Source organism: Eutrema salsugineum, unplaced genomic scaffold (genome assembly GCF_000478725.1).
Source record: "Eutrema salsugineum unplaced genomic scaffold, Eutsalg1_0 scaffold_20, whole genome shotgun sequence".
Classification (NCBI taxonomy): Eukaryota; Viridiplantae; Streptophyta; class Magnoliopsida; order Brassicales; family Brassicaceae; genus Eutrema; species Eutrema salsugineum.
Genome location: NW_006256828.1, coordinates 1,408,800 through 1,432,170, shown reverse-complemented (window position 1 = coordinate 1,432,170; position 23,371 = coordinate 1,408,800). Strand labels below are relative to the sequence as shown.

The 23,371-nt window shown below is 31.3% G+C and overlaps 4 protein-coding genes across 4 annotated transcripts; all 4 read left to right on the top strand.

The window, feature by feature from the left end:
* The first annotated feature begins 881 nt into the window (after window positions 1-881).
* LOC18016039 (abscisic acid receptor PYL11) lies at window positions 882-1,445 on the top strand. Its single transcript, XM_006398208.2, has one exon. It carries the CDS (start codon window positions 957-959, stop codon window positions 1,443-1,445), a length of 489 nt encoding a protein of 162 aa, XP_006398271.1. The 5' UTR covers window positions 882-956.
* Window positions 1,446-7,383: 5,938 nt separating this feature from the next.
* On the top strand, window positions 7,384-8,951 carry LOC18016038. The gene is given in 3 exon segments (XM_006398207.2): window positions 7,384-8,462; window positions 8,465-8,700; window positions 8,807-8,951. Coding segments are annotated over 3 exon segments (1,302 nt in total). The 5' UTR covers window positions 7,384-7,429; the 3' UTR covers window positions 8,840-8,951.
* A 1,996-nt stretch (window positions 8,952-10,947) lies between these two features.
* On the top strand, window positions 10,948-15,010 carry LOC18016037 (protein MALE DISCOVERER 1). Its single transcript, XM_024155252.1, has 14 exons — window positions 10,948-11,197; window positions 11,410-11,761; window positions 11,881-12,013; window positions 12,100-12,171; window positions 12,246-12,389; window positions 12,480-12,629; window positions 12,729-12,809; window positions 12,899-12,945; window positions 13,016-13,447; window positions 13,530-13,720; window positions 13,795-13,927; window positions 14,011-14,165; window positions 14,344-14,535; window positions 14,623-15,010. Exons 2-14 carry the CDS (start codon window positions 11,662-11,664, stop codon window positions 14,878-14,880), a joined length of 2,088 nt encoding a protein of 695 aa, XP_024011020.1. The 5' UTR covers window positions 10,948-11,197; window positions 11,410-11,661; the 3' UTR covers window positions 14,881-15,010.
* A 2,346-nt stretch (window positions 15,011-17,356) lies between these two features.
* Window positions 17,357-22,822, top strand: LOC18016036 (protein DELAY OF GERMINATION 1). Its single transcript, XM_006398205.2, has 3 exons — window positions 17,357-17,881; window positions 18,324-18,799; window positions 22,467-22,822. Exons 1-2 carry the CDS (start codon window positions 17,428-17,430, stop codon window positions 18,761-18,763), a joined length of 894 nt encoding a protein of 297 aa, XP_006398268.2. The 5' UTR covers window positions 17,357-17,427; the 3' UTR covers window positions 18,764-18,799; window positions 22,467-22,822.
* Window positions 22,823-23,371: the final 549 nt, after the last annotated feature.

The following is a 23,371-nucleotide window of genomic DNA, read 5'->3' as shown; positions in this document are numbered from 1 at the left end:
TTACCAAAATGACCCTCCTAACTTCATAAGAATAGAGTGAGATGCTTTGACCAAAAAAAGAAGAAAAGAGTGATGCTATGTTGAGCACTTGAGCTTTAAATGGATCTCTAATATGCCCATTGGGCCTATATCTAGACTTACGGTTTTAGATTACGTCCTCTCTATTTTGCATCTCTGTCTTTACCCTTTTTTATATATAAAAAAAAAAAAACTTCTCTGTCTTTTTTCTTTTTAGTTATTTCTTCTTTCTGTTACTGAAAAAAGGGTTTTTTCTTTTTCTTCTTCTTTCTATTTTTATCAACTACATTTATAATATTGTACAATATAAATGTGTGAATGATAAGTGTGTTTCGTATCAACGAAATAGAACAAACGTGGACACATTATTTGCCGCTAGTTTTACCACTTTTCATGTTCATAACCTTCCAAATTTAACCGAGACATATTTCATTACAATGACGTTACAAAGAAAAAATTGTTCATTAGTATAATTTTGTTAACAACTATAAAAATGAGCATTACTGTTTACAGCCATCCCACTGCTTGATAAAATTAATCATTACTCTGTTAAGTAATCTGTTATTATCTGTATATTACAATGTACTTTTTTTGGTTGCTACGAATATTACAATGTACTTAAACCAAATCTTCAACTTTGAATGTTTTATTAGACATTAAGAAAAAAGCTTCGTTGTCATCACGATCATAACTTGAAGAACGAAAAAAAAATATTAATATAAATTTTCGGTCTTGTTCGATAGATATTTCCCGTCTTTTGTTTTCTCCAAAAAAAGAGGATATTATTTCTCATCTTTTCTTGTCGACCTATAAGATATTTCTCATATAAATACTCACTCGTCACTTCATAAAGATTCGAAGATAATCTTATACGAGACGAAAACATTTCAAAAGTTTAAAATCGTGAAAAATAAAAAAAAAAAACAAAAAAAAAACAAATGAAAACATTTCAACCACATCATCGTTGCTGTTCAACACTGGTACAAACCATTGATGCTCCATTGCCTCTCGTGTGGTCAATATTACGTCGTTTTGACAATCCACAAGCATATAAACAGTTTGTGAAGACGTGTGATCTAAGCTCCGGCGACGGAGGAGAAGGCTCCGTCCGTGATGTAACGGTGGTTTCGGGTCTTCCGGCGGCTTACAGCGTCGAGAGGTTAGATGAGCTTGACGATGAGTCTCATGTGATGGTGATTAGCATTATTGGCGGTGACCACCGTCTCATTAATTATCGGTCAAAAACGACAGCGTTTGTGGCGGCGGCGGAGGAGGAGAAGACGGTGGTGGTTGAGAGTTATGTAGTGGATGTGCCGGAAGGAAACAGTGAGGAAGAAACGATGTCGTTTGCTAATACAATCGTTGGGTTTAATCTTAAGTCATTGGCTAAGCTCTCGGAGAAAATGATGGCTAACAAAAAGTTGTAATATTTATATTTTAAAAATCGTTAGAGTATAGGTCGTAAAAAAAATAAATCAAAAATCGTTATATTAATTATAGTTTACAAGAATTAAAAAAGTCTTAAGTAGGGTTTAGAACTTTAGATATCATTAGCAACAATAAGCAATATTAGACCCAAAAAAAGAAAAGAAAAAAAAACAATCAAGCAATAGCCAATATCCGACGGGAAATAAAGTGCGTGTTTGAATAATTATATGTCTTTGTGAGATACAATTGAATATAAGATTATGATAAGGTTAAAAAAAATTATGATTAATGTGTTAAGTAAATTCTTTTTTCTTTCTCTGTAATGTTGTTCACGTTGAAAAGTTCGATCCTGAATTCATTTAGATAAGAATTCGGAATTATACATTTAAATATATTCTATACTTCAACCTTGACCACACAAAATATCTATACAAATATACAATTTCTTATAAATGATGTGTTCTTTACATCTTTAAGATATCTTCTCAATCTGTCTGACAGTATATCAACATGCAATACAGTTGTTTATGTTGATAATGTCGTCGCGCCATTATCTAAACTTAAACTTATGTAATGTATATTATTGACGGAAAATTTCATCACCGTTAGTTTTTATTTATACTACCGAGTACCGACATCTAATCTAATATAACATAGGAAGTCGAATATTAAAATGTGACGTTTATTTGGCGTCACGCGACGGAGCAATGGGCTTTATTATATTTTGTTATCGTCGTGGGCCTTCTTTATATTTCGTCCGCGCTTTTATTTCTGTTTTTCATTCTGCTTGCACTCAAATTTGTGTAATCTTACCATTTGTATCAAAATAAAAAGTTACAAATACAAGAATGTTATGAAAGAAATACATTAATAAACTGTCGAGGAAAAGAAAAAAGAAAAATAAAAAAGTGAAACAAAATTGGGTGCGGAAAGAATTAGATTTTGGTGGGCCAGAGTTTTTTATTATGTGTGGACAATGTTTCTTCCACGATATACAATTGCCACGTGAAATATAGTAATAATAATACTCTGTCCTTTTCACTCCGCAAATTTTAGGTTATTTCTGACCCAAAGGACAAAACATAGGGTTCTGCTTAACATTGAATATCTATTACAGTATTACATGGTGGTTTTTTCTTTCTTTGTTTTCTTGGTCAAAAATTTTTTACCAATCAACTAACACTAAAATAAAATTTGATTTTTAAGCGATTATTATTACTATATTTTTGTATGTCGATAAACTATATACAGAGCCGTGCCCAGAGATATGAGGCCCGTAAGCGAACTAAAAAAAAACTATCATCGTCGCAAACCCATATCATATTGAATAAATAATAACTATCATCGTCTCAATTCATATAAAACAATAATAAAAATCATAATCCTAAAAAAAAAATATAGATAACAAAATTTAAAAAATAATTTTTCAAAGATAATATATTTCTTTAACTAACTCCCTTTCGATAAATAAGATAATCAAGTCACTTAATATCTTCTGTGACACACTAAATCTCATTTTTTCTAAGGTAAAAAAAAGGATTTAGACTATCGTTCTGATAATAATGTATTATGAATAATGAGATGAAATTATAGAGAATTATATATAATATTACAAAGAAGTATATATTTTACTGTGAGATTTAAAAAAAAAGTTAAAAAAGTATTGTATATGTTAATAAGCGGCCAACTAAATTATCATTAGTTCATTACTCTAATTTTGTATTAGTTAAAAATTAGGTCCAATATTTAACTAAAATCTATTGCTGCTACCTATGCTAGTACTACTAATCTTGGGCCTTCGATTTCTTTTGTAAAAGTTGGACCCGTAGGCCAATGCCTCTTATTGACTAACATAGGGACGGACCTGACTATATAGAGCCTTTCCTTAACTAATTAGTTTTTGTGTTGAGAATTTTGTAGTAGATGGCAATCGTAAAGTTGTTGTGGTATTTAGAAGATATATATATATATATATATATATATATATATATATATTTTTTGTAACCAGAAGAAGAGATATTTTTGTTAACAATCAAAATGAACCAAAACCTGTTTTACACCGACTGAACTGACTTGAAAATGTTGACTGTTAAGAAAACGACATTTAAGAGTCCATAAGAAAGAAAAAAACAAGACCGAAAAAAGGAAATATAACCGCAAGTCCGCAATATAGACATACGTCAAATTCACCAAAAAAAAACAAAAACTATCTACCCTATATAGTTTATACCAAAGTTGTACATTTCAAACATTCTATAATCTCTGTCCATTTTTATTTTTTTTTGTTCAAATTATTTTATACTCCACAATTTGAAATTTCATAAACATATAGACTATCCTTTTCCAATTTCATTCTTCTTTTAAAAATAATCTATTAAAACGTTCGTCCTTTTTTGTCACAAGAAACAAAAATGCGGGTGGTGAAATCAATGAACATTTACAGACACTTTTAAAGAGTTTGGTAGTTAGTAAATGACAATATTAATATGTTTGCTATCCCCTTCACCTTGTTTCGATGCATAAGGTCCACATTATTGACTACGAGAAGGTACGCCCGCTTCTTTTGGAAATTGCTTGAGAAAGCATAAATTATTCTTTTCTTTTTTTTGAACCTTAAAAAAGCATAAATTATTGATGATTGTTTTTTTTTTGTTGTTGCTAATATTCATCTTAAATAAACAGACCATAAAATACTGTTTTTCTTGTACTTAACCTTTTTTCAGCCTATGAGAGGTGTAGTAAAACAATGTCTAAGAAATATAATTAAAAATTATGTTAAAAAAGGCAAAAATTTTAAAAATACATAAATGTTTAGTGAGAGAATGATAAGTGTTGAGAGAAAATAGTTACAAAATACATAAATATTGAAATGGAGCATCATAATTGACAATATTAAATTACCATTAGCTCATAATTAATTATAGAAAAATGTTTAGTGAGAGAAAATAATACATTTATAGCAACATATTGATTGTTTCTAATTTGTGTGAAAACAACAAAAAAAACACATTCTGTTAGAAATTAAAGAATATTAGAAAACAAAAAAGAATTGAAATATTGGCCACACAAAAAAAAATCAAAATAATGATTTGACATGATTTAAGATGAATAAATTATAGTATGGTGTGACATTGTGCTATGGGGCTAAAACAATCATCAAAAACGTTGAGTGGCTCCGAAAATGACAAGAGCATGTGTTACACTACTTATGATTTATGAATTGGTCTATCTAATCAAGACTGAAAACGAATATAACTATTACTCACGTTCTGGCGGATTATTACGTTACAGACAAAAAAAAAATCGTTTTTTTTTTTTGGAATATGATCAACAATGTCGTTTTCTATAAAACGAAACTTCATTTCCAAAGTGGTTTCAAATTTCCATTAATAAGAAATTAACACTCCTAATGTCTTATTATAGATATTTAGTTAGAAGATAAACATTAATATTCGTCAACTGATGGAGTTGTTCAAGAGAATCACAACCACATAATAACCCAACAACAAAAGTCGAGTTGATTCTATAGCAGGCAGGGCTGAAATTATTATCCGGTATCCGCTATCCGATCCGGAATTCGGTCTTATCTGATCCGTAAAAACCGGATATCCGTGTAGTTCGGATCCGGATTCGGATAGTGAAAATATTCGGTTATTTCAGATACGGATCCAGATAATAGAAAATTTTGAAATCGGATATCCGTTATCCGTTATCCGTATATTAAGATTATGAAAATTTTGAAATCTTTGGATATGCATTTAATTTTTTGTTTTAATTATGTTTGAAAATTGTTTTGGTTTAACTCTTTTACACATGATTGAAATTTATATTGCATGATAATTTTCTATTTTAGTTTGTGAGAGAAGAACATGAAAATAGATAACACAAAGATATGAAGATAAATTAACTTCTCTATTACTATTTTTTCTTTTTCTATTTTAATTTTTAATTTTTGTGATATTTGAATGTTATTTGAATGCTTTTAAATTTTTGGTATTTGTAATTTTTGCTATGATGATATATTTTAATTATATATGTTATTTCATTATAATTTTAAAAATTGAAGATTTTTTTAAATCAACGAAACCGGATATCCGGTCAGATATCTATAAATATTCGGTTCAAACCGGATATTCGGTCTCTGGATATCCGGAGTTTTCGGATCCAGATCCGAATAGTAAAATTGATTATCCGTCAAATCCGAAGCTAGATCTAAAACCTGGAAAAATCCAGATATCCGACTCCGTTCGAGTCCTAATAGCATGTCACCATTTTGGCTTTTTCCAAACAAGTAACAATTTTTATTTTGAATGCTCGAACACCTTTAAGCTGCGAATAAATTAAGTATGAGAATTGTAATCAGTACTGTATCGGTTATATACTGATCAGTTTTGTATATAGCTAGTGCAAATCAATTCAGCGTATTGTTTAATTACTGTGAACTTTGTATGAAACTAGAAGGTTTTTTAAAGGCATGAAATAAAATGTATGATAAAAATGGGTAAAATATTGCAGCTTAGATTTACATTGGAAGTTTATATGTATTTGTAGATTAAATTGTTTAGTGTAATTTTGTGTGTCAATCCTACTTCAGAAGTTGAGATGATACATAGTAATAAATACATTGGTTGTTGGCCTATGAGTGACATACGCTATTTTAAATATTATCAATTGGTTTTTAACTGAAATTTTCATGAAATTTAATATGATATTGGGTTCCAAAATTGTTGTTTTGGCCTATGAGTGACCCGTATAAAGCTAATGGCCAGTCTTAGAGTAAAATTAGATTAGATATGAAATACTATATTGTGTATTGTTCATTACAATTTTGTCTCTGTTAAAGTATGGTGTATGGCTTTGTGTGTACGGTATACAATAAGATTATATAAAGGAAAAATCGTTATATCAACAAAAAAGTAATTCATTTTTCTAATAATTTTAGAAAGAAAAACTAAGAAAACTATTTAAAAAGTGACTATTTGCAATCTATTTATTGTTAATTGGTTTTGCATCGAAAACCTAAAACTTAAACAAGATATTCGAAACCAAAGTTATTGATCATGACTACTAGTGAATGGTCTGAATAGGGTTTGTTGACCGTGATCCACGAGTGATAGGGATACGGTTTGAAAGAAATATGTCGTATTTACGACGGCAAAATATGAAAATATAAATCTCAAAAACCCTGTTAGAAGTCTCTGTCAAACCAAAAATTAGTGTCAGTCAATACAAAGAAAAAGAAGAAATAAGTGTCAGTCAATAACCAAAAAATATTAAAAAATACGTGTCAGTCAATACAATAAGTGTGCTAAATAACTTTGTCACACCAATATGTCCGACAAAGAAAATAAATTTGGTGCATCAGATGATGCACATACTAATATATAACCATCATTGTTTATTATTTATATCATCTTACCAAAAAAATGTATTCCCTCTGTTTCATTATAATTGATTTTCTAGATTTTTTTTCTTGTTTCATAATATTTGATTTCCTACATCTAATTAATGCATGTTTCTTCTTTAAATTGAATGAATAATATTAATGAAGAAAAAGTAATAATAAAAATAATAAAATCAGTTGTAAAAGTAATTTAATTAACAAAAATAAACAATTGAGCATTTATAGCTTTCTTAATCTATATGTAAATATTCAGAAAATTAACTATAATAAAACAGAGGGAGTATATCATTTACCTCAAAGTGTCACCAATTGAGATACTTATTAATTGACTACATCCTAGTCCGCTCATCTGAACTAGAGCCTTCATTCTCGGCCCATTTAATTTCAAAAAAATATTTCGTTAAAAAAAGATAGTGGTATTTTTCTTATAATATATGTAGAGCAGAAAAGAACAATACCTCTCTTGATTCTTTTTCTCTATATTTCTTTCTTGATGATGCTTGAGAGTTCTTTAGGGGCTATTTTTTTTTTTGTTAAAGAGAGTTCTTTAAAGTTTTTTTATTTGTGTGTGAAGCAACAATGGAGGAGAAGAAACTGAATTTAGATGCACCATTCCTATCCGTGAGGCGAATTCCAACTAAACCAGAGATATCAAGCGAATCAGAGAACACCAAGAAGACAACGACGACGAGAAGGAGAAAAGTCAAAGATTCGTGTAAAGAAACAGAGCATGAAACTCTGGTTCGGTTATTACAAGATGACCAGAGCTTCGATCATGTAATGGAACCATCTCTAGTTCCATTTCTGTGGGAACAAATACCTGGAAAGCCAAAGGATCATCATACACTAATCGAAGAATCAGACCTAATCAAAGCTTTGGAAATGGTTTCTTCAACCGCAAGCTTCTCTGTTAATTGTAGTATTGATGGAGTAAGTGATGAGTTGGAGAAGAATGATGACAGATCGAGCAATGTATCAAGAGATGATGTCATTCTTGAATATCGTGATCTCATCATGTCGAGATTTTTACCAGCCGCGCAAGCAATTGCCTTGAAACAGAAGAAAGAATCTTCTCTAGACCAAGAAGAGATAAGGAAGAAGAAGAAGAAACGGAGCATTACTTTACAGAGAGTCTCCATGGCCATAAATCAAGGTTTAAACAATGATGAATATGATCATAATCATGTTGATGGTGTTAACAAAACAGATTACTCAGATGATTCCAAGACAGGTATGTTTGGGTTCTTGCCACGTTTCTGTTCCAAGAGCTCATTGGATGTACTTAACCCGGTTCTTTCTCGGGTCAAGACTTGTCAGAATCTTGCGGTAAAACCGGGTAAAATCATAAACCCGAAATCTCAAGATTCTTTTTATAAAACCAAATCAGCATCACCAAGAATCTTGAGATCGAACAAGATTGTGAGTCAGTCTCAAGAATTCTTTCCAATACCAAGATTTTCAACAGAGCTTTCCAAAACTTCTAAATCGAAATCCGGGGAAATTATTCGAATCCAGAGAAATACTTCGAGGTTGCAAAGAACATCGAGCGATCAGATTCAGAGACAAGACACGAGGTTTCTTGTGGAGGAAGTAAAGAGAATGAGGAACAGAAACAAAACAGGTCAGAGAATCTCTCTGTTTCTCAACCTCCTTTGCCTAAAACTCCTTCAGAGTCGTGGCTTTGCCGGACACTTCCCAGAAGCTCGGCTCTCCTCGTTGTCTCCGTCGTCATCTCCGGTCAAACCCGCTGGTTCAAGAAGATGGAGCAAAAGAGTAATTCTCAGTCTTTAAAATGGGAGACCATTGTTAAAACATCGTATAAACACCATGACCATGCACGCTACTCAGAGGTATGTATGGATTTTTTCAAGATTTTTAACATTTTTTTGTATTTTGTATATATTTGTTGATTTTGATTTTTCATTTTGCATGTTTTGGATTGTGTGCAATGTGCAGGAGCTTCATCCCTCTCACCAGCACAAACCATAAACCGGAATCTTCCTTCACCTAGATCGAGATTCCTTTTTCCGGTACAGTAAAATTAAATGCTATTTTATTTAATTCTCCGATTTGTTAAGTACGATTGTGTTTAAAATTTGTTCATGAGATAATGATGTCCAATAAAATCCCAATTCCGTGTCGGATCGGATTGGGTTGGGTTGGAAATAGCCATTATTTCCAACAATATCAACATCAAGTATCGTTTTCATTATCAATGGAATTGTGTTTGATTCAAACTTTAGAATACGAATTGTATTCATACAAACATTTGGAATGAATTGTCTTTAAATGAAAAATTTCATAATATAGTTTTATTGATTATAATGTTACCAATTGTCGTTTAGAATCTTTGGTTTATTCAACTAGCGATTTAATAAAGCACCAAGAGTCTTTTGTTATTGAAATGAATTGTTTCAAGTACTAAATTTCTTTATGAATTTAATCAATACTAGTGTTTTAGAATGATTTTTGTTGTTGCTAGTCATACGACGGTACAAAGATTTAGAGTCATAGGTTTAATTAGGAGTATTCAATACGGATTAAAAACTGATCTCATTTGAATTTGAACCGAAAAATTCACAACCAAAACCACACTGTTGACAATCTGTCATCTGTCTATCTAACTGCTAATCCGATTCTGTATTTTTGGGTAGCACATGGCACCATGGTTATGACTTATGACGAACATTGCTGCATCACTACATTTGGCCAATATCTTCACCAAATCTTTAGGACAGCAACTCTTCTTTGATCTCTGATTCAAACTTGGCGTTGAGTTAACTTGCCACACACACCAAGTTTGAGGGTGTGTATCAAAACCTAACGATTCATTCAACTAAATCCAAGTGTTTGGAATTCAACAGTAAAAGCACAAATAGGTCATTGACAAAACAAGCCCACTTTCGAAAACAAAAGAGGAGTTGGGTCTCTGCAAAACCTACAAGCCCACTCCACTCTACATACCGTATATGAATCTGTTGTAATCATAAGGATTGAGAGAAATAGAATCTAAAAGTTATTCTTCTGCGTTTATCTTCAAGCTTTCTTAAATCTTTCACTTATAACTTCATACAAAATCATCAAAATCATCTACAGTTCATCGTTATTCAAATGTTTGATTATGGTTAGCATGCGGTAGTGCCTATCAACATTTGTGTGAATTGATTTTATGTATATTCACTTTTGACTTAAGACGTATGATGTCAAGTCGGCTCGTAAACAGATGTTTCATTGGGTTAGGGAATTATGAATAATTTGGGGCTCTTTTGAGGTTTTGGCCCAACTAAAAGTAAATCAAATCAGAGCGGATTTTTGTATAAGCATCATAATCACTTGGCGATTCCAATTAATAACCCAAATATTCAATGTTTTTTAATAAAACTGAAGAATGTACCTAGAAAATAGTTAAGGTTGACTTGGAAAAAAAAAATTATTAATTTAATCGAAAACTAAAAGTAGTGGGTGGCATGTACTACAGACTAACATCAGTCCAAAAAATTAATTCCATGTAACTGCGTTCATTATATACGCCACGTCACTAAACGCTTGAACCGTTGATTGTTAATGACCCAGATTATCAATCTCATTATATCCTATGAGCAGCTGGCACGTAGGTCAAAGTCAACTCAACCTTCGATTATATTAAAAGGAAAATAAAAAGCATAAAAGAGGGTAAAATACAATTTTAAGATAGTAGGACCCACAAGAACCACATCAGATCTTAACTAATTTTTATTTATTAATCTCTCCCGCCATATATATGTTCGGTACGTTTCTTGATCAACGGGAGGAATAAATAAAGACAGCAGCTGGATTGATTTTTTCGTAAGTCATTTTAAATTTAGAAGAATATGATTTCATAGTGTGGAATTCTGTAATAGTTGTATTTATGCGTGTATACACATTTGTATAATTATGGAAAACCTAAAGCAAGTTAATAGGGTCTTACATTGATTGAGAATTTTCAAGAAAATAAAAAACAGAGACAGTTTTGTGGGGGAAAATTGTTAAAAAAGAATTAAAAAATAGGAAAAAGATTCGCAAAGAGAGAGAAGAAGAAAAAGGAAAGAGAGAGGAAGGAGAGAGAACTCACCACCCTTTGGCCCTGGAGAGACCAAAGATGGTCGAAGAGAGAAAACTCTGAGATCATCATCATCATCATCGTCCTGCAAAAAAAAGGGCAAGTTCAAGAAGAAATCAGAAAATATAATTTCATATTCATTAAATAAAATTCTGCCTTTTTAGTATTTTTTAAAGAAAAATCATTTTCGCTTTCTGGGGATATTTTTTAATTTTTGATTTCTCAAACCCTACCCCAATTCTTGGTTAAGAAGTTTCTTCTTTAAGGTAATTTTTTCCGGGTTATTAATTTGCAGTGTTCTGCATTTGCAAGAGAAAATATTGATTTTTTTTTTGTGGGTTCCATGTTTCTTTATTCACATTGCCTCTTCAAGGGGTTATTCTTATTCCCTTTTCTTAATTACTTTCTTAAAAATATTTATTAGCTAAAGTTTTGATTTTTTTTTTTGTTTGTTTGTTTCTTGTTGGCTTGTTTTCAGGTGATTAACGAGAGAAGAAGAGAATTCACGAGTTGTTGACTCTTAGGAATTTATTTTTGTTTTTATGATTAGGGTTTTGTGCAATTAATTTTGCAAACAATGAGAGACCCTGATTACTAAATCACCACATCGTCGTTCTCCTCTTGCCGAGGATTCTGTAAAGTTTGGGATTTTTTTTTTCTTTTTTTTTTCTTATTTGTCCATTAGAAAAAAAAATCTGGCGATTTTGTATAGCATTGGTGTATACCTAAAATGGGTTGTCGATGGAATCCAATTGGATTTCAATTCTCTTGCTTCATGTTCTTGATCATTACCCTTCAATCTCGTTCCTCATTATCCCTCAATTCCGAAGGTGATAACAACTCTTGTCAAAAAAAAAAAAAAAAAAAAACTCTCTCTCGTCAATCATTTTTCTACAGTTTTTTCTTCTTTTGAAAGGTTTTGATTGAAGGGTTTTTTTGAATGTTGTAGGATTTGTATTGTTGAAATTCCGGGCAAGAGTTGATTCTGATCCTCATGGAACTCTTGCAAATTGGAATGTCTCTGATGATCATTTGTGTTCTTGGTTTGGTGTAACGTGTGTCGACAATAAAGTTCAGATGCTGTAAGTTCTTTTTTTTTTTCCTTAATTTAATTTATTTGTTATTCTTGTTCCAATTTCTGATGAATTTTTTTTTTTTTTTTTTGTAGGAATCTTAGTGGCTGTTCTTTGGGAGGAACTTTAGCTCCTGAGCTTAGTCAATTGAGTGAATTAAGATCTCTGTAAGAGTTATCTTCTTGCTCTGTTTCTTGAAATAACAAGAACCTATTAAAACAATTCTTGTTTTTTTTTGTAGAATACTATCCAAGAACAATCTCTCTGGCGATATTCCAAATGAATTTGGGACTTTTCCGAGTTTAGAGTTCTTGGATTTACGTGATAATAAGTTAACCGGAGTAGTTCCTCCTGAGCTAAACAAAGTGTTGTCACCAGAGAACTTGTAAGTTAAAAAGGCTTGTGATTCTTTTTTGAGTTAAACCAAATCAATATGTTGACAATAAAGGTTTTGGCTTTTTTTTTGTGGATTCAGGTTGCTTTCTGGTAACAAATTTGCCGGTTTTATGAAGATAAAGTTCTTGAGACTTCAATCGCTGTATAAAGTCCAGTTGAACAAGCATCGAGAGCTGTCTTCTGCTTCCAATGCTGTCTTCGACTGTGTAAATAGAAAACTTGGATACTGGTAAAACCAAAATTTAAACCCTTTTTTTGTTCCACAAAAAATTAAACCTTTTTGCCTAAGATATGTTAAGATGGAGAAATCTTTGAAACAATGTGACAGTGTTTCAAGGAGAAGCTTGATAAGGCTAAACAAAGCAGAAGCTTTCGTCTTACGGATTAAAGCAACTACAAGACAGTACATGCAAGCATTTCTTGTCCAAAATATAACTTCGTTTGTTTTGTATTTTCTATCCTCAATGTTACTGATTTTCTATGTTTATGTCTCTTCAGGGTGCAGAGAGAATCTCAAGGGAAGAATTATGCTGCAAATCACTCAAGTAATTAGCCAAACTATGACTGAACCTTTCTGTAAAGTAATCAAACAGAAACTAAATTGTCTTCTTGCAGTTTCTTTCAAGAACGAAACTAGTATCTTCAAAAGGCGTGAGTTACTCGAAGGAACAAGTAATTTAGCGGCTATGCCTGCGCCTAATGCTACTAGTTCTTCTCCAGAGGTTATAACCAAAGTGCTTCCTCGAAGCAGCGGGTCTTTTCCCGCGTTAGCTACTGCAAAGAAGAGAAAACCTCCATTGATCCCTCCTTCTTCTCCTCCTCCAACCGCTGAGAACAACAACACAATCTCTGATCCTCCGAGGAAATTCGAAGAAAAATCAAAAGGGTTTAAAGATGTTTGGTGTTATGTTGTTATAGGCGTTGCTGCTTTTGTAGCGATGCTGATAATAATAGCGGTTATATTCTTCTTCCGGAAAAGAGCTGTGAAGAGTATAGGTCCATGGAAAACTGGTTTGAGTGGACAGTTGCAGAAAGCTTTTGTTACCGGTAAAAGAAAATTATTGTTGTTAGAAACCGGTAAAACACAAACTCGTTTTCGGTTTTAACATAACTTTACAATGTTTTTCAGGTGTACCGAAGCTAAACCGGTCCGAATTAGAAACAGCTTGTGAAGATTTCAGTAATATCATTGAAGCATTTGATGGTTACACTGTCTATAAAGGAACTTTGTCAAGTGGCGTTGAGATCGCTGTTGCTTCAACCGCTATTTTGGAAACTAAAGAATGGACAAGAGCTATGGAAATGACTTACCGCAGAAAGGTAACTTTAAGAATAATTTCTTTTGCATTTTTCCGAGAATCTTGATTGATTTTTGGAGAGCTCTAATTTTGCAGATTGATACAATGTCAAGAGTGAACCATAAGAACTTTGTGAATCTAATTGGATACTGCGAAGAAGATGAACCATTTAATAGGATGATGGTTTTCGAGTATGCTCCAAATGGAACTCTTTTCGAACATTTGCATGGTACTAAAAATCTTATGTTTTCTTCACATCAAGATCTTGTTAGCTTATTATTGTCATCGACCAATCTTCATCTTCTTGTTCAGATAAGGAAATGGAGCATCTTGATTGGAGCGCGAGGATGAGGATTATAATGGGAACTGCTTATTGTCTGCAATATATGCACGAGCTTAATCCGCCGATCGCCCACTCTAAACTTGTCTCATCAGGAATCTACTTAACCGATGATTACGCAGCAAAGGTTCTTGATTTCTTGCTTAACAAGAAAACTATTTCACTGGTTCTTGATTTCTTGCTTAACAAAACTCTTTCGCTGGCTCTTGATTACTTGCGTAACGGGAAATCTATTACAACAGTGTTATTGACTCATTATCAATTCCCACTTATGGATATTGTTTTTTTTTTTTTTTTTTTTGCAGGTAGGAGAGGTTCCTTTCAGCTCACAAGCCGGACTTAAACCGAGAAAACCTATGAGTGGTGATTTAGACCAATCTTCACTGGCATTCCCACCTGAACCAGAGACTAATGTATATAGCTTTGGAGTATTAATGCTTGAGATAATCTCTGGAAAGCTCTCAGATTCAGATGAAGAAGGATCAATTATAAAATGGGTAAAACTCAAAAATCAAAATCAAATCATTTTTTCTGAAATTTACCTTACTAATGTAAACTAGTGTAACACTTGTGTTTTCTCACAGGCATCAAAATATCTGGAGAGTGATAGTTTGGGAGAGATGATAGATCCTACATTGAAAACGTTTAAAGAAGAGGACCTTGAAGTGATATGTGACGTGGCACGACATTGTCTAAGAATTGATCAAAGTCAACGACCAACAATGAAAGATGTGGTTGAACAATTGAAAGAAGTAATCAACATTTCTCCGGAACAAGCTACACCGAGACTCTCTCCTCTTTGGTGGGCAGAGCTTGAGATCTTATCCTCTGAAGCTACCTAACCAGAAGAACGATTCTCTCTCCCCCTCCTCTCTCTCTCTCCCCTCCTCTTCGAGCTGTCACACGTGTCAGAGGTTTACACTCTCGAGATCTTTCTCTTCACGGTAAACGTCGTGTCTTAAATGTTAAAAAGTTGTTCTTTTCTTTAATTTTTCATATTAAATTTGTTTCTTGGTTGGTTTTGATAGTGTATTTGGAACCAGATAATATAACGATGTGTTTGTATAATTGTATACTATCATACATATGCCTATAACGTATATTTGTACGTATTTTGTGGTGAAAGTTGTTTGTAACTATTAATTTCGGTTTCTTAAACCATTATGTGATATTTTCTTGTTTGTATGTCTATTTTTCTCTTCTTTATTTTGTCATGGCAAAATGAAATTAGATAAGATTATATGTACAGCTTTGTAGTGTAATTAACTTGCTTTTCTATATGATTGATCTTGTTCAGTTTTGGATCGGCAAAGCGTTAACGTATTATATTTGTGTTTATTGTATTATTAAAAATTATTAACTGAAACATTACATACATATTTAATTAAATAAAAAGTATTTAGTAAATACAGTTTAAATATTGTTTGCAATTAATTAAAGTAAACATGTAATTTTAATATCTAGTGGATGATATAGACTTTTACTACTAAAAGTAATATTTTAACGTGAATATTGTCACCGAATAATCTATTTACTAAATTTTTTATTAAGTCAAAGTATAATATTTATAATACTATTCGGAGGATAAAATACTATTCTGAAAATTACCATTTCGTTCAAAATTTTTTTATTAAGTCAAAATGATTAGGTAATTTTTTTTTGAACGAAATGGGATTTTGATTTAGACTAATAAAATATTTTTTAATAAATAAGAATCATTGGTCCATTATTATATTTTTTAGAATTTTGAATTCATTGTATTTTAGTTTTAGTATTTTGATGTTGGATAAATATTTTGATTTTTTTTTTGTAAAGCGCCAATTTTAAAACCTTTTTACGGGACACGGAGTCGAAGGTCGGTACCTACCACCGGATTAATGTGATAGTGTCGGCGACATTCACTTGATTATCTTTGATAATACCCAATAATAATAAGAATAATAATAATAATACCCATAATGAAAAGATTAGTCAATCTTTTTTTAACTTATTAGTCAGATCATATGTTCATAACCTGAGCCTACGGGTGCAGATAGAAAACGACAAGCGTGAGGTACTCTTGTTTCAAGCACATTACACGAAAAACTGAAAAAGAGACACGCATGGCACGTGTCTAAATTTCCCGTACGTGTCTATATTCACTGCTATGAATAGAACCAATCATCGTTCAAAATGATATTAATCTTCGATTTTTTGCATTATTTTGTCTTCATTTCGAAAATGAAACCCCTCCTTCAAATTTCTATTTTACTATGCCGCTTTGATTTGATGCATGTGAATATTTTTCTTTATAATATGATACTTAATTAATATAAATTTTTATTTTTTCAAATTATTTTTTTATTTGAAAGCTGCTACTTAATTAATATAAAGTTTTCTTACAAATTTTTCTGTACTAAAAGACAAATTAAAATCAAGTATGATTCAAATACATAAGTTAATTTCCAATAGTTTTCTTGGAGAAGAGGATTCGTTTCCAAGATATTCACATTCTACACCTCTTCCTTTGACTCTGATCCCCAAAATTGTTAAAATAATGCGATTCTTGTTTTAATTGATTAAAAACCATATACGAGATCATAACAATTAATCTGACTTTACAGAACAAAACAAAAACAATTAATATGAAGTACCCTATGCCAGATAAAATTATTTCATACAATCCATTCTATAGTAATTATTATAAGTTCTTATTGGTGAATATTCTCCAAATTTTAAAATTATATGTAAACGATACACTACACGTGCTAAATCCTCTCTAAAGAGGTAAAGTTGCCACATGTAACATTTGACACCATAAATTCTTCTGATTCCTGAATTTGCATCATATCTTCTAGCGTAAGAATTAAATTAAATTTAGAACGTAGAAGAACCATACTGTATTGTTTTATCCTAATAATATCTATTCATGTTTTAACCCTTTCTCAACAAAATATCTATTCATGTAAATCTTGTTTTTTGTTTCTTTTCGGGTCAATGTGATATTTTTTTTCTTACATATTTTCTTCATAAATAGAGTGAATGTGTCGGCTTCCGTTACTTTGATGAAGGGTTTTCACTTTTCTTTTTCCCGATAACAAAGAATATGCAACCAAATTTACACAAAAATAATTGCAAATTAACGGTTTTCGTAACGACAAGTCGCATTCTCTATTAGTCCTACACGTACTGCATGCATTATTTTTTCTCTCTTCCCCGCAAAGCACGTATTATCTTCCAATACCCAATACTAATATTCTCGTTAATATATAAAGGTGTCCAAATAAACCTTCTTTGTCCAAGTTCATCAGTTTCTTTTTTCGGTACCCGATTCGACGTTTTTATCCAATTATATTATATTGTACAATGGTTCTGGTGCATTATTTTTGCCTATATATATACCGGACGAAATGGAAACAAACATACAGAAAACAAAAACACATAGACACCTAAAAAAAATGGAGAATAATAAAGCGAAGAACATTGAACAAGCTCAAGAGAGTTGTTATCAAGAGTGGATGGGTTTACAATCCAGACGCATCCCTGAGATAAAACAAGCCTTGTCTCAACGACGGTCTCACGATGGCGCCGCCGAGGCTAACGCCGACGACAAACTCCGTGATTTAACAAAAATGATCATCGGAGATTTCAGATACTACGCCGAGAAACGAGCTAATCTTTCTCACCGATGTAGCTCGAACTATTATGCGCCGTCGTGGAACACTCCGCTAGAGAACGCTCTGATTTGGATGGGTGGTTGTAGACCTTCTTCTTTCTTTAGGCTCGTTTATGCTTTGTGTGGCTCCCAAACCGAGTTCCGTGTCACCCAGTTTCTCCGCAACATCGACGGTTACGATTATTCTGGTAAGTGTTTTTTGGACATATCTCGGTTTTTTAGAATCTTTGAATCAAAACAAACAACTGAAATGCTTCGGTTCGGTTTTGAGAATCTTTAAAATGAAACTAACGACGTTCGGTTTATTTTGTTTGGTTTGTTTTGGTTCGATTTATACGCTATAAAAACAGTTCGGTTTAAATTTAATAGTTTAGTTTGGGTTCTATTTGTTTTTTAAAAAAAAGAATAAAATTTCATATATAAAACCTTGGTTTGGTTTCAATTTAAGAATTTGGTTCCGGTTTTATAATCATGTTCATCTCATTATATAAAAATAGTTGGTTAGTTTAGTTTTTTTTCTTTTTTAAGACATAAAAATGATGTAAACCAATAGATTTTTAATACGTATAACTTTGGTTTTGGTTTGATTTGGTTTAAGAAATTTTAATTCAATTTGGTTTGGTACGATAGATGGCAGTGGCGCATCACTTAGCGATCTAACGGCGGAGCAACTAGCGAAGATCAACGTGTTGCATGTGAAAGTCATAGATGACGAAGAGAAGATGACCAAGAAAGTCTCGAGCCTGCAAGAGGATGCGGCGGATATTCCCATCGCCACCGCGGCTTACGCGGAGGAGCATGTCGGAGAACCTAACGCGGCGGTAGATCAAGCTCTCGACAAGCAAGAAGAAGCTCTGGCCAGTTTATTGGCCGAGGCCGATAATCTGAGGGTAGATACTTTAGCCAAGATCATCGAGATTCTGACGCCGGTACAAGCGGCGGATTTCATGCTCGCGGGGAAAAAGCTTCATCTTTCCATGCATGAGTGGGGAACAATGAGAGATCGCCGCCGTCGTGAATGTATAATAAATGATGCCGGAGATGATGCCGGAGGAGAGGGGGGGAAGTGAGTCGATATAATAGTAGAGAGAGAGATGATATCATAGGTACGTACGTGTGTCATATATGAAATTGCGTAATAACAAGATTTATAATCTTGGTATTATAACGTTTTAATTTTATGACATATACAGGCTTTATTATCTAGGGTTTGATACAAGTTTAGGGATATGTAACCCTTATATAGGTTAATTTTATTTTCCGGAGACTTGTCTGAGCGGTGTGCAACGCGTTTGAACTATATTACTAAAATAAATATTCTATATATATATATATATAGTTATAATTTTGTTTCACATAAGATATATATATATATATATATGTGTTTTTCTTGTCTTAAGCGACATTAGATGATATTTACAAATATTTTTTTGGGTAATGTGAACACATTCATAGACTGACATTGCAAGAGCTAAGAGTTTCTTTACTTCCGGGTGAAGAAATTTCTTACTTCAACATTGAATTCTTTCTTTAATTTTGTGAACTATATATAAAAACAATTCTATCTTCGTTCTCCCAAACTGTTCAAAAATCTCTATCTATTTCCCTCTTCCACCTTTATTGTGCATATCTAAGATTTTATCATTTGTCTCTTTTACATTTGATTGAATTTTGTTTCCAAAAGTATTGCGGACTTTCCTAAGTTAACTGCCTGGTCAGGCCTGGTCAGAGCTGTCAACACTTTCTTTATAGCCTTTCTTATTTTGTAACTAGTGAAAAAAACCAGTGTCATCTGCATTTAACAGATGGTTTACCGCAAGACTTAGATTACTGATTTTTATTCATTAATTTTCCCATTTTTTATGTTTTTTTGGAAAAAGTATCTTTGCATATACATTAAAGAGTTATTTAATTCAAAGACATTTTCAGGTTTCATTCTTACAAAAAATACTTATAGCTATTGGGTAATTTATTTTTTTGTTAATCCGAAATTGTCCTTCGTGGATGCGATAAGGTGGATGCGAACTAATGGATAGCAGATTAAAACCCAGATTTCAAAAACAGTAATTATCTTTTCCCATCTAATTTTATTTTGTATTTTTCTGTATTATGAAAGACATAAAATATTTTTTTTTGTTAGAATGAGTTATAATTTTATTTTCTCATTGTTTTAAAATCCATTATACTATAGTTATTTATCAAATAAAAAATTTTCAAAAACATATGTATAAATTTTTTAAAAAAAATCAGAAGTCTAGGCAGATATCCACTTAAAAAATATGATGTGGATGATGCATAATGGACATATAACATGGACTTGAATGCGTGGATATGTTTTCATTGAGGTATCCACATATAAAATATGATGTGGATGATGCATAATGAATATATAACATGGACATGATTACGTGGATATGTTTTTATTGATATATTCAACATGGTTATACATTTTACATTGTTTATAACCTATCCATATGATCCACGTCCACCTTATGGACAATGTAAAATATATATTCATGTCGAATATATCAATGAAACAAATCTACCCAATCATGTCCATGTTGTATATCTATTATACATCATTTACGTCATATTATCAGAGTGGATATCTACCTATATTTTTGATTTTTTAAAAAAATTTATACATATGTTTTTGAAAAGTTTTTGCTTGATAAATAAATTATAGTATAATAGATCTTAAAACAATGAAAAAATGAAATTATAACTCATTTTAATAAAAAAAAATATTATATGTCTTTCAAAATACAGGAAAATACAAAACAAAACAGATAGGAAAAACTAATAATTATTTTTAAATTCTAGTTTTAATCTACTATCTATTTTTTCGAATCCACTTTATCGTATCCATGAGGGGTAATTTCGAATTATTTAAGCATAAACAATGAAATAAGTTACCTAGTAACTAAAAGTTACTCTTTTTGTTATTTGAGTTATAAAAGTGTCTAATTATCTCTACATTAAAATGAAAAGATAATGTGATAAATGGATATCTGATAAAGGTCATTAGGAGTCGTTTAACTTTTTTGGCGTTATCCATCTTCTTTTTTTTTTGGAATTTGTGTTATTATTTTTGGGTGTTTGTTTTTGTTTTTGTGTTAAGAGCATCATCATTATTTAGAAGAAGGCTGAAAGCAAGAGTATCAACCATTGACCATATTTAGAATTGAGGTTGATTATGGAAACCAAGAATAACGATGATGTGATAAGCGATGCTTTAGTGCAATATTAGGTTATGATTATGCTAAGATTGCTGTTGCGGTTCTTGTTTCCAAAGGAAAGAGCTTTATCATCTTCACCAGATTGCTGTTCATATTAAAAATAAAAAAAAACTACTAACCAATTTTTTTCATTCTTCTTATTGGAGTATGAGATCTGTTCATTAGAGTGAAGTCATGAACATCGAATATTTAATATATTTTTTCAGTATCTAGTATTTTTTCAGAATGAAAAAAATTGGTTAGTACTCTTGCTTTCAGCCTTCTTCAATTCTAAATATGGTCAATGGTTGATATATATATATATATATATATATATATATATATATATATATATATATAGATATGTTTTTCTTGTCTTAAGCGACATCAGATGATATTTACAAATGTTTTTTTGGGTAACGTGAACACATTCATAGACTGACATTGCAAGAGCTAAGAGTTTCTTTACTTCCGGGTAAAGACATTTCGTACTCATACCTTGAATTCTTTCTTTAATTTTGTGAACTATTTATCAGAACATTTCTATCTCCTTTCTCCCAAACTGTTTAAAAATCTCTAGTTATTTCCACCCTTATTCTCATTAATTTCTCTTTACATTTGATTGAATTTTGTTTTCAAAGGAAGTGTTATTGAAAATTGATTTATAAAAATTTTTAGAGTTTAAGATTTTATAATTATTAATTTGTTGATTTTTATATTCTTACTAGATTCCATTGTTATTCATTTACTGATTATAAAAATCGGTTGTTATTGATATGATGATTTTTATAATCTAATCAAAATTTATTGATATTTAAAAAATTTATATTTTAATAATTGTATGATTTTATTATAATATAATGTTATTAGCATAATAATTCTTTACAATTTAATTCATAAATCATAATTTTTAAAATATTATCTATATCTATTGGATTCTCAAAATCTGTCATATTAAAAATATTTTGTAGATTGTTTAAATTCATAAAACTCTCTCTAAATTTTACAAATCCAATAAAATTCTTAATAATTTGACAAATTTTATAATTTTTAAAATCAACTATAATCTTTATAAATCCAATTTCCAATAACTTTCCAAAGTAAATGGTTAACTGCACACTTTCTTTATAACCTTTCTGATTTTGTATTATATTAACTAGTGAAAAAGACCAAAGAGTCTTTGGTTAACCGCAAGACTTCGATTTTTATTCATTAATTTTCGTTTTTTATGTTTTTGGAAAAGCATTTTTGCACATAAACGAAAAGATAATGTGATGATAGATATCTGATGTAGGTGATTAGGAGTCGTTTAACGTTTTTGTCGTTCATCACTGTTTAAAATATTTTATTTTAGGCAACTTGTGTTTAATTTCTTTTTGATTTTTTCTTTTGTTGTTTTATGTTTTTTTAAATAAAATGTTAAATTATATTTAAAATGTATGAAATTGTTTTAAAAAAAAAAAACTAAAAACCAAAAACAAAGCATTTGAACGCTAAACAAAACAGAGTATTTGCTAATCTAAGAGCTTCCTCTTGTCGCAAATCATGTTTGCAGGCCGTCTTCGTATTTCCTTCGGCCTCCTCCTCTAATCGTTGATAGCCGGTTTCGAATGATTAGATCAATCTTCTTGCTCACCAGAGCTTCCGGAGTTGGTGGCTCACCATGGCGTCTTTCATTTCTCTCACACCAAATCGTGTAGACCGCTGCTTTTGGAATGTATATCGCAGAAGAAAAGCTTTTTGTTTGAGTGGCCGTTGGATGAATAACTTTGTCGAGCACCTCAGTCCATCTTGTCGTAAACTCTGAACCCATGATCCCACTTACAAGTGTATTCCATATATTCAAAGAAAAGGTGTTCTCGACTCTCAACTGGTTTATTACAGAAAGAGCATGCCATCTTGACAGCAATATTCTTTTGGTGTTTTTTCATATAGGTTAAAACTTATTCTTATTTTCTTTATTTCAAAAAAAATTCTATTTTTGTTTAGCTTTTAGTTATATTTCTATGTGGGTTGCAAGGGACATCTCATTAATAATAATTTAAGTTGAGAGTTTTTAGATTCTTGAAGTTTATCTTTTAAATTCATCGGCGAACTTGATTTCGTTCTAAATTTAGCGTTTGCTATTCTTGATGGTTTTTAAATGCAACTATCTCTCTGTCTTATACCGGTACACACTCTAACCTGATTAATTCCTTTAATGACCCATTAATCCGAACACAAAACATGTCACTGGATAATGTATCTACTTCTGGTCAAATTTCATATGCGTCATAGGCCCATAGCATAATATACCTTATGAACTATGATTACATTATCTATTATCATTTGATCTGTTACGGCCTTTTAAGATGCATTTTGATGTTTCAAGTATTCTAGTAATTGAAAGATCTATTTTTCCTATAAAAAAAAAAGAATCTATTTTTCTTGTTAGAGATTATTCACGTGGCCTTAATTTTA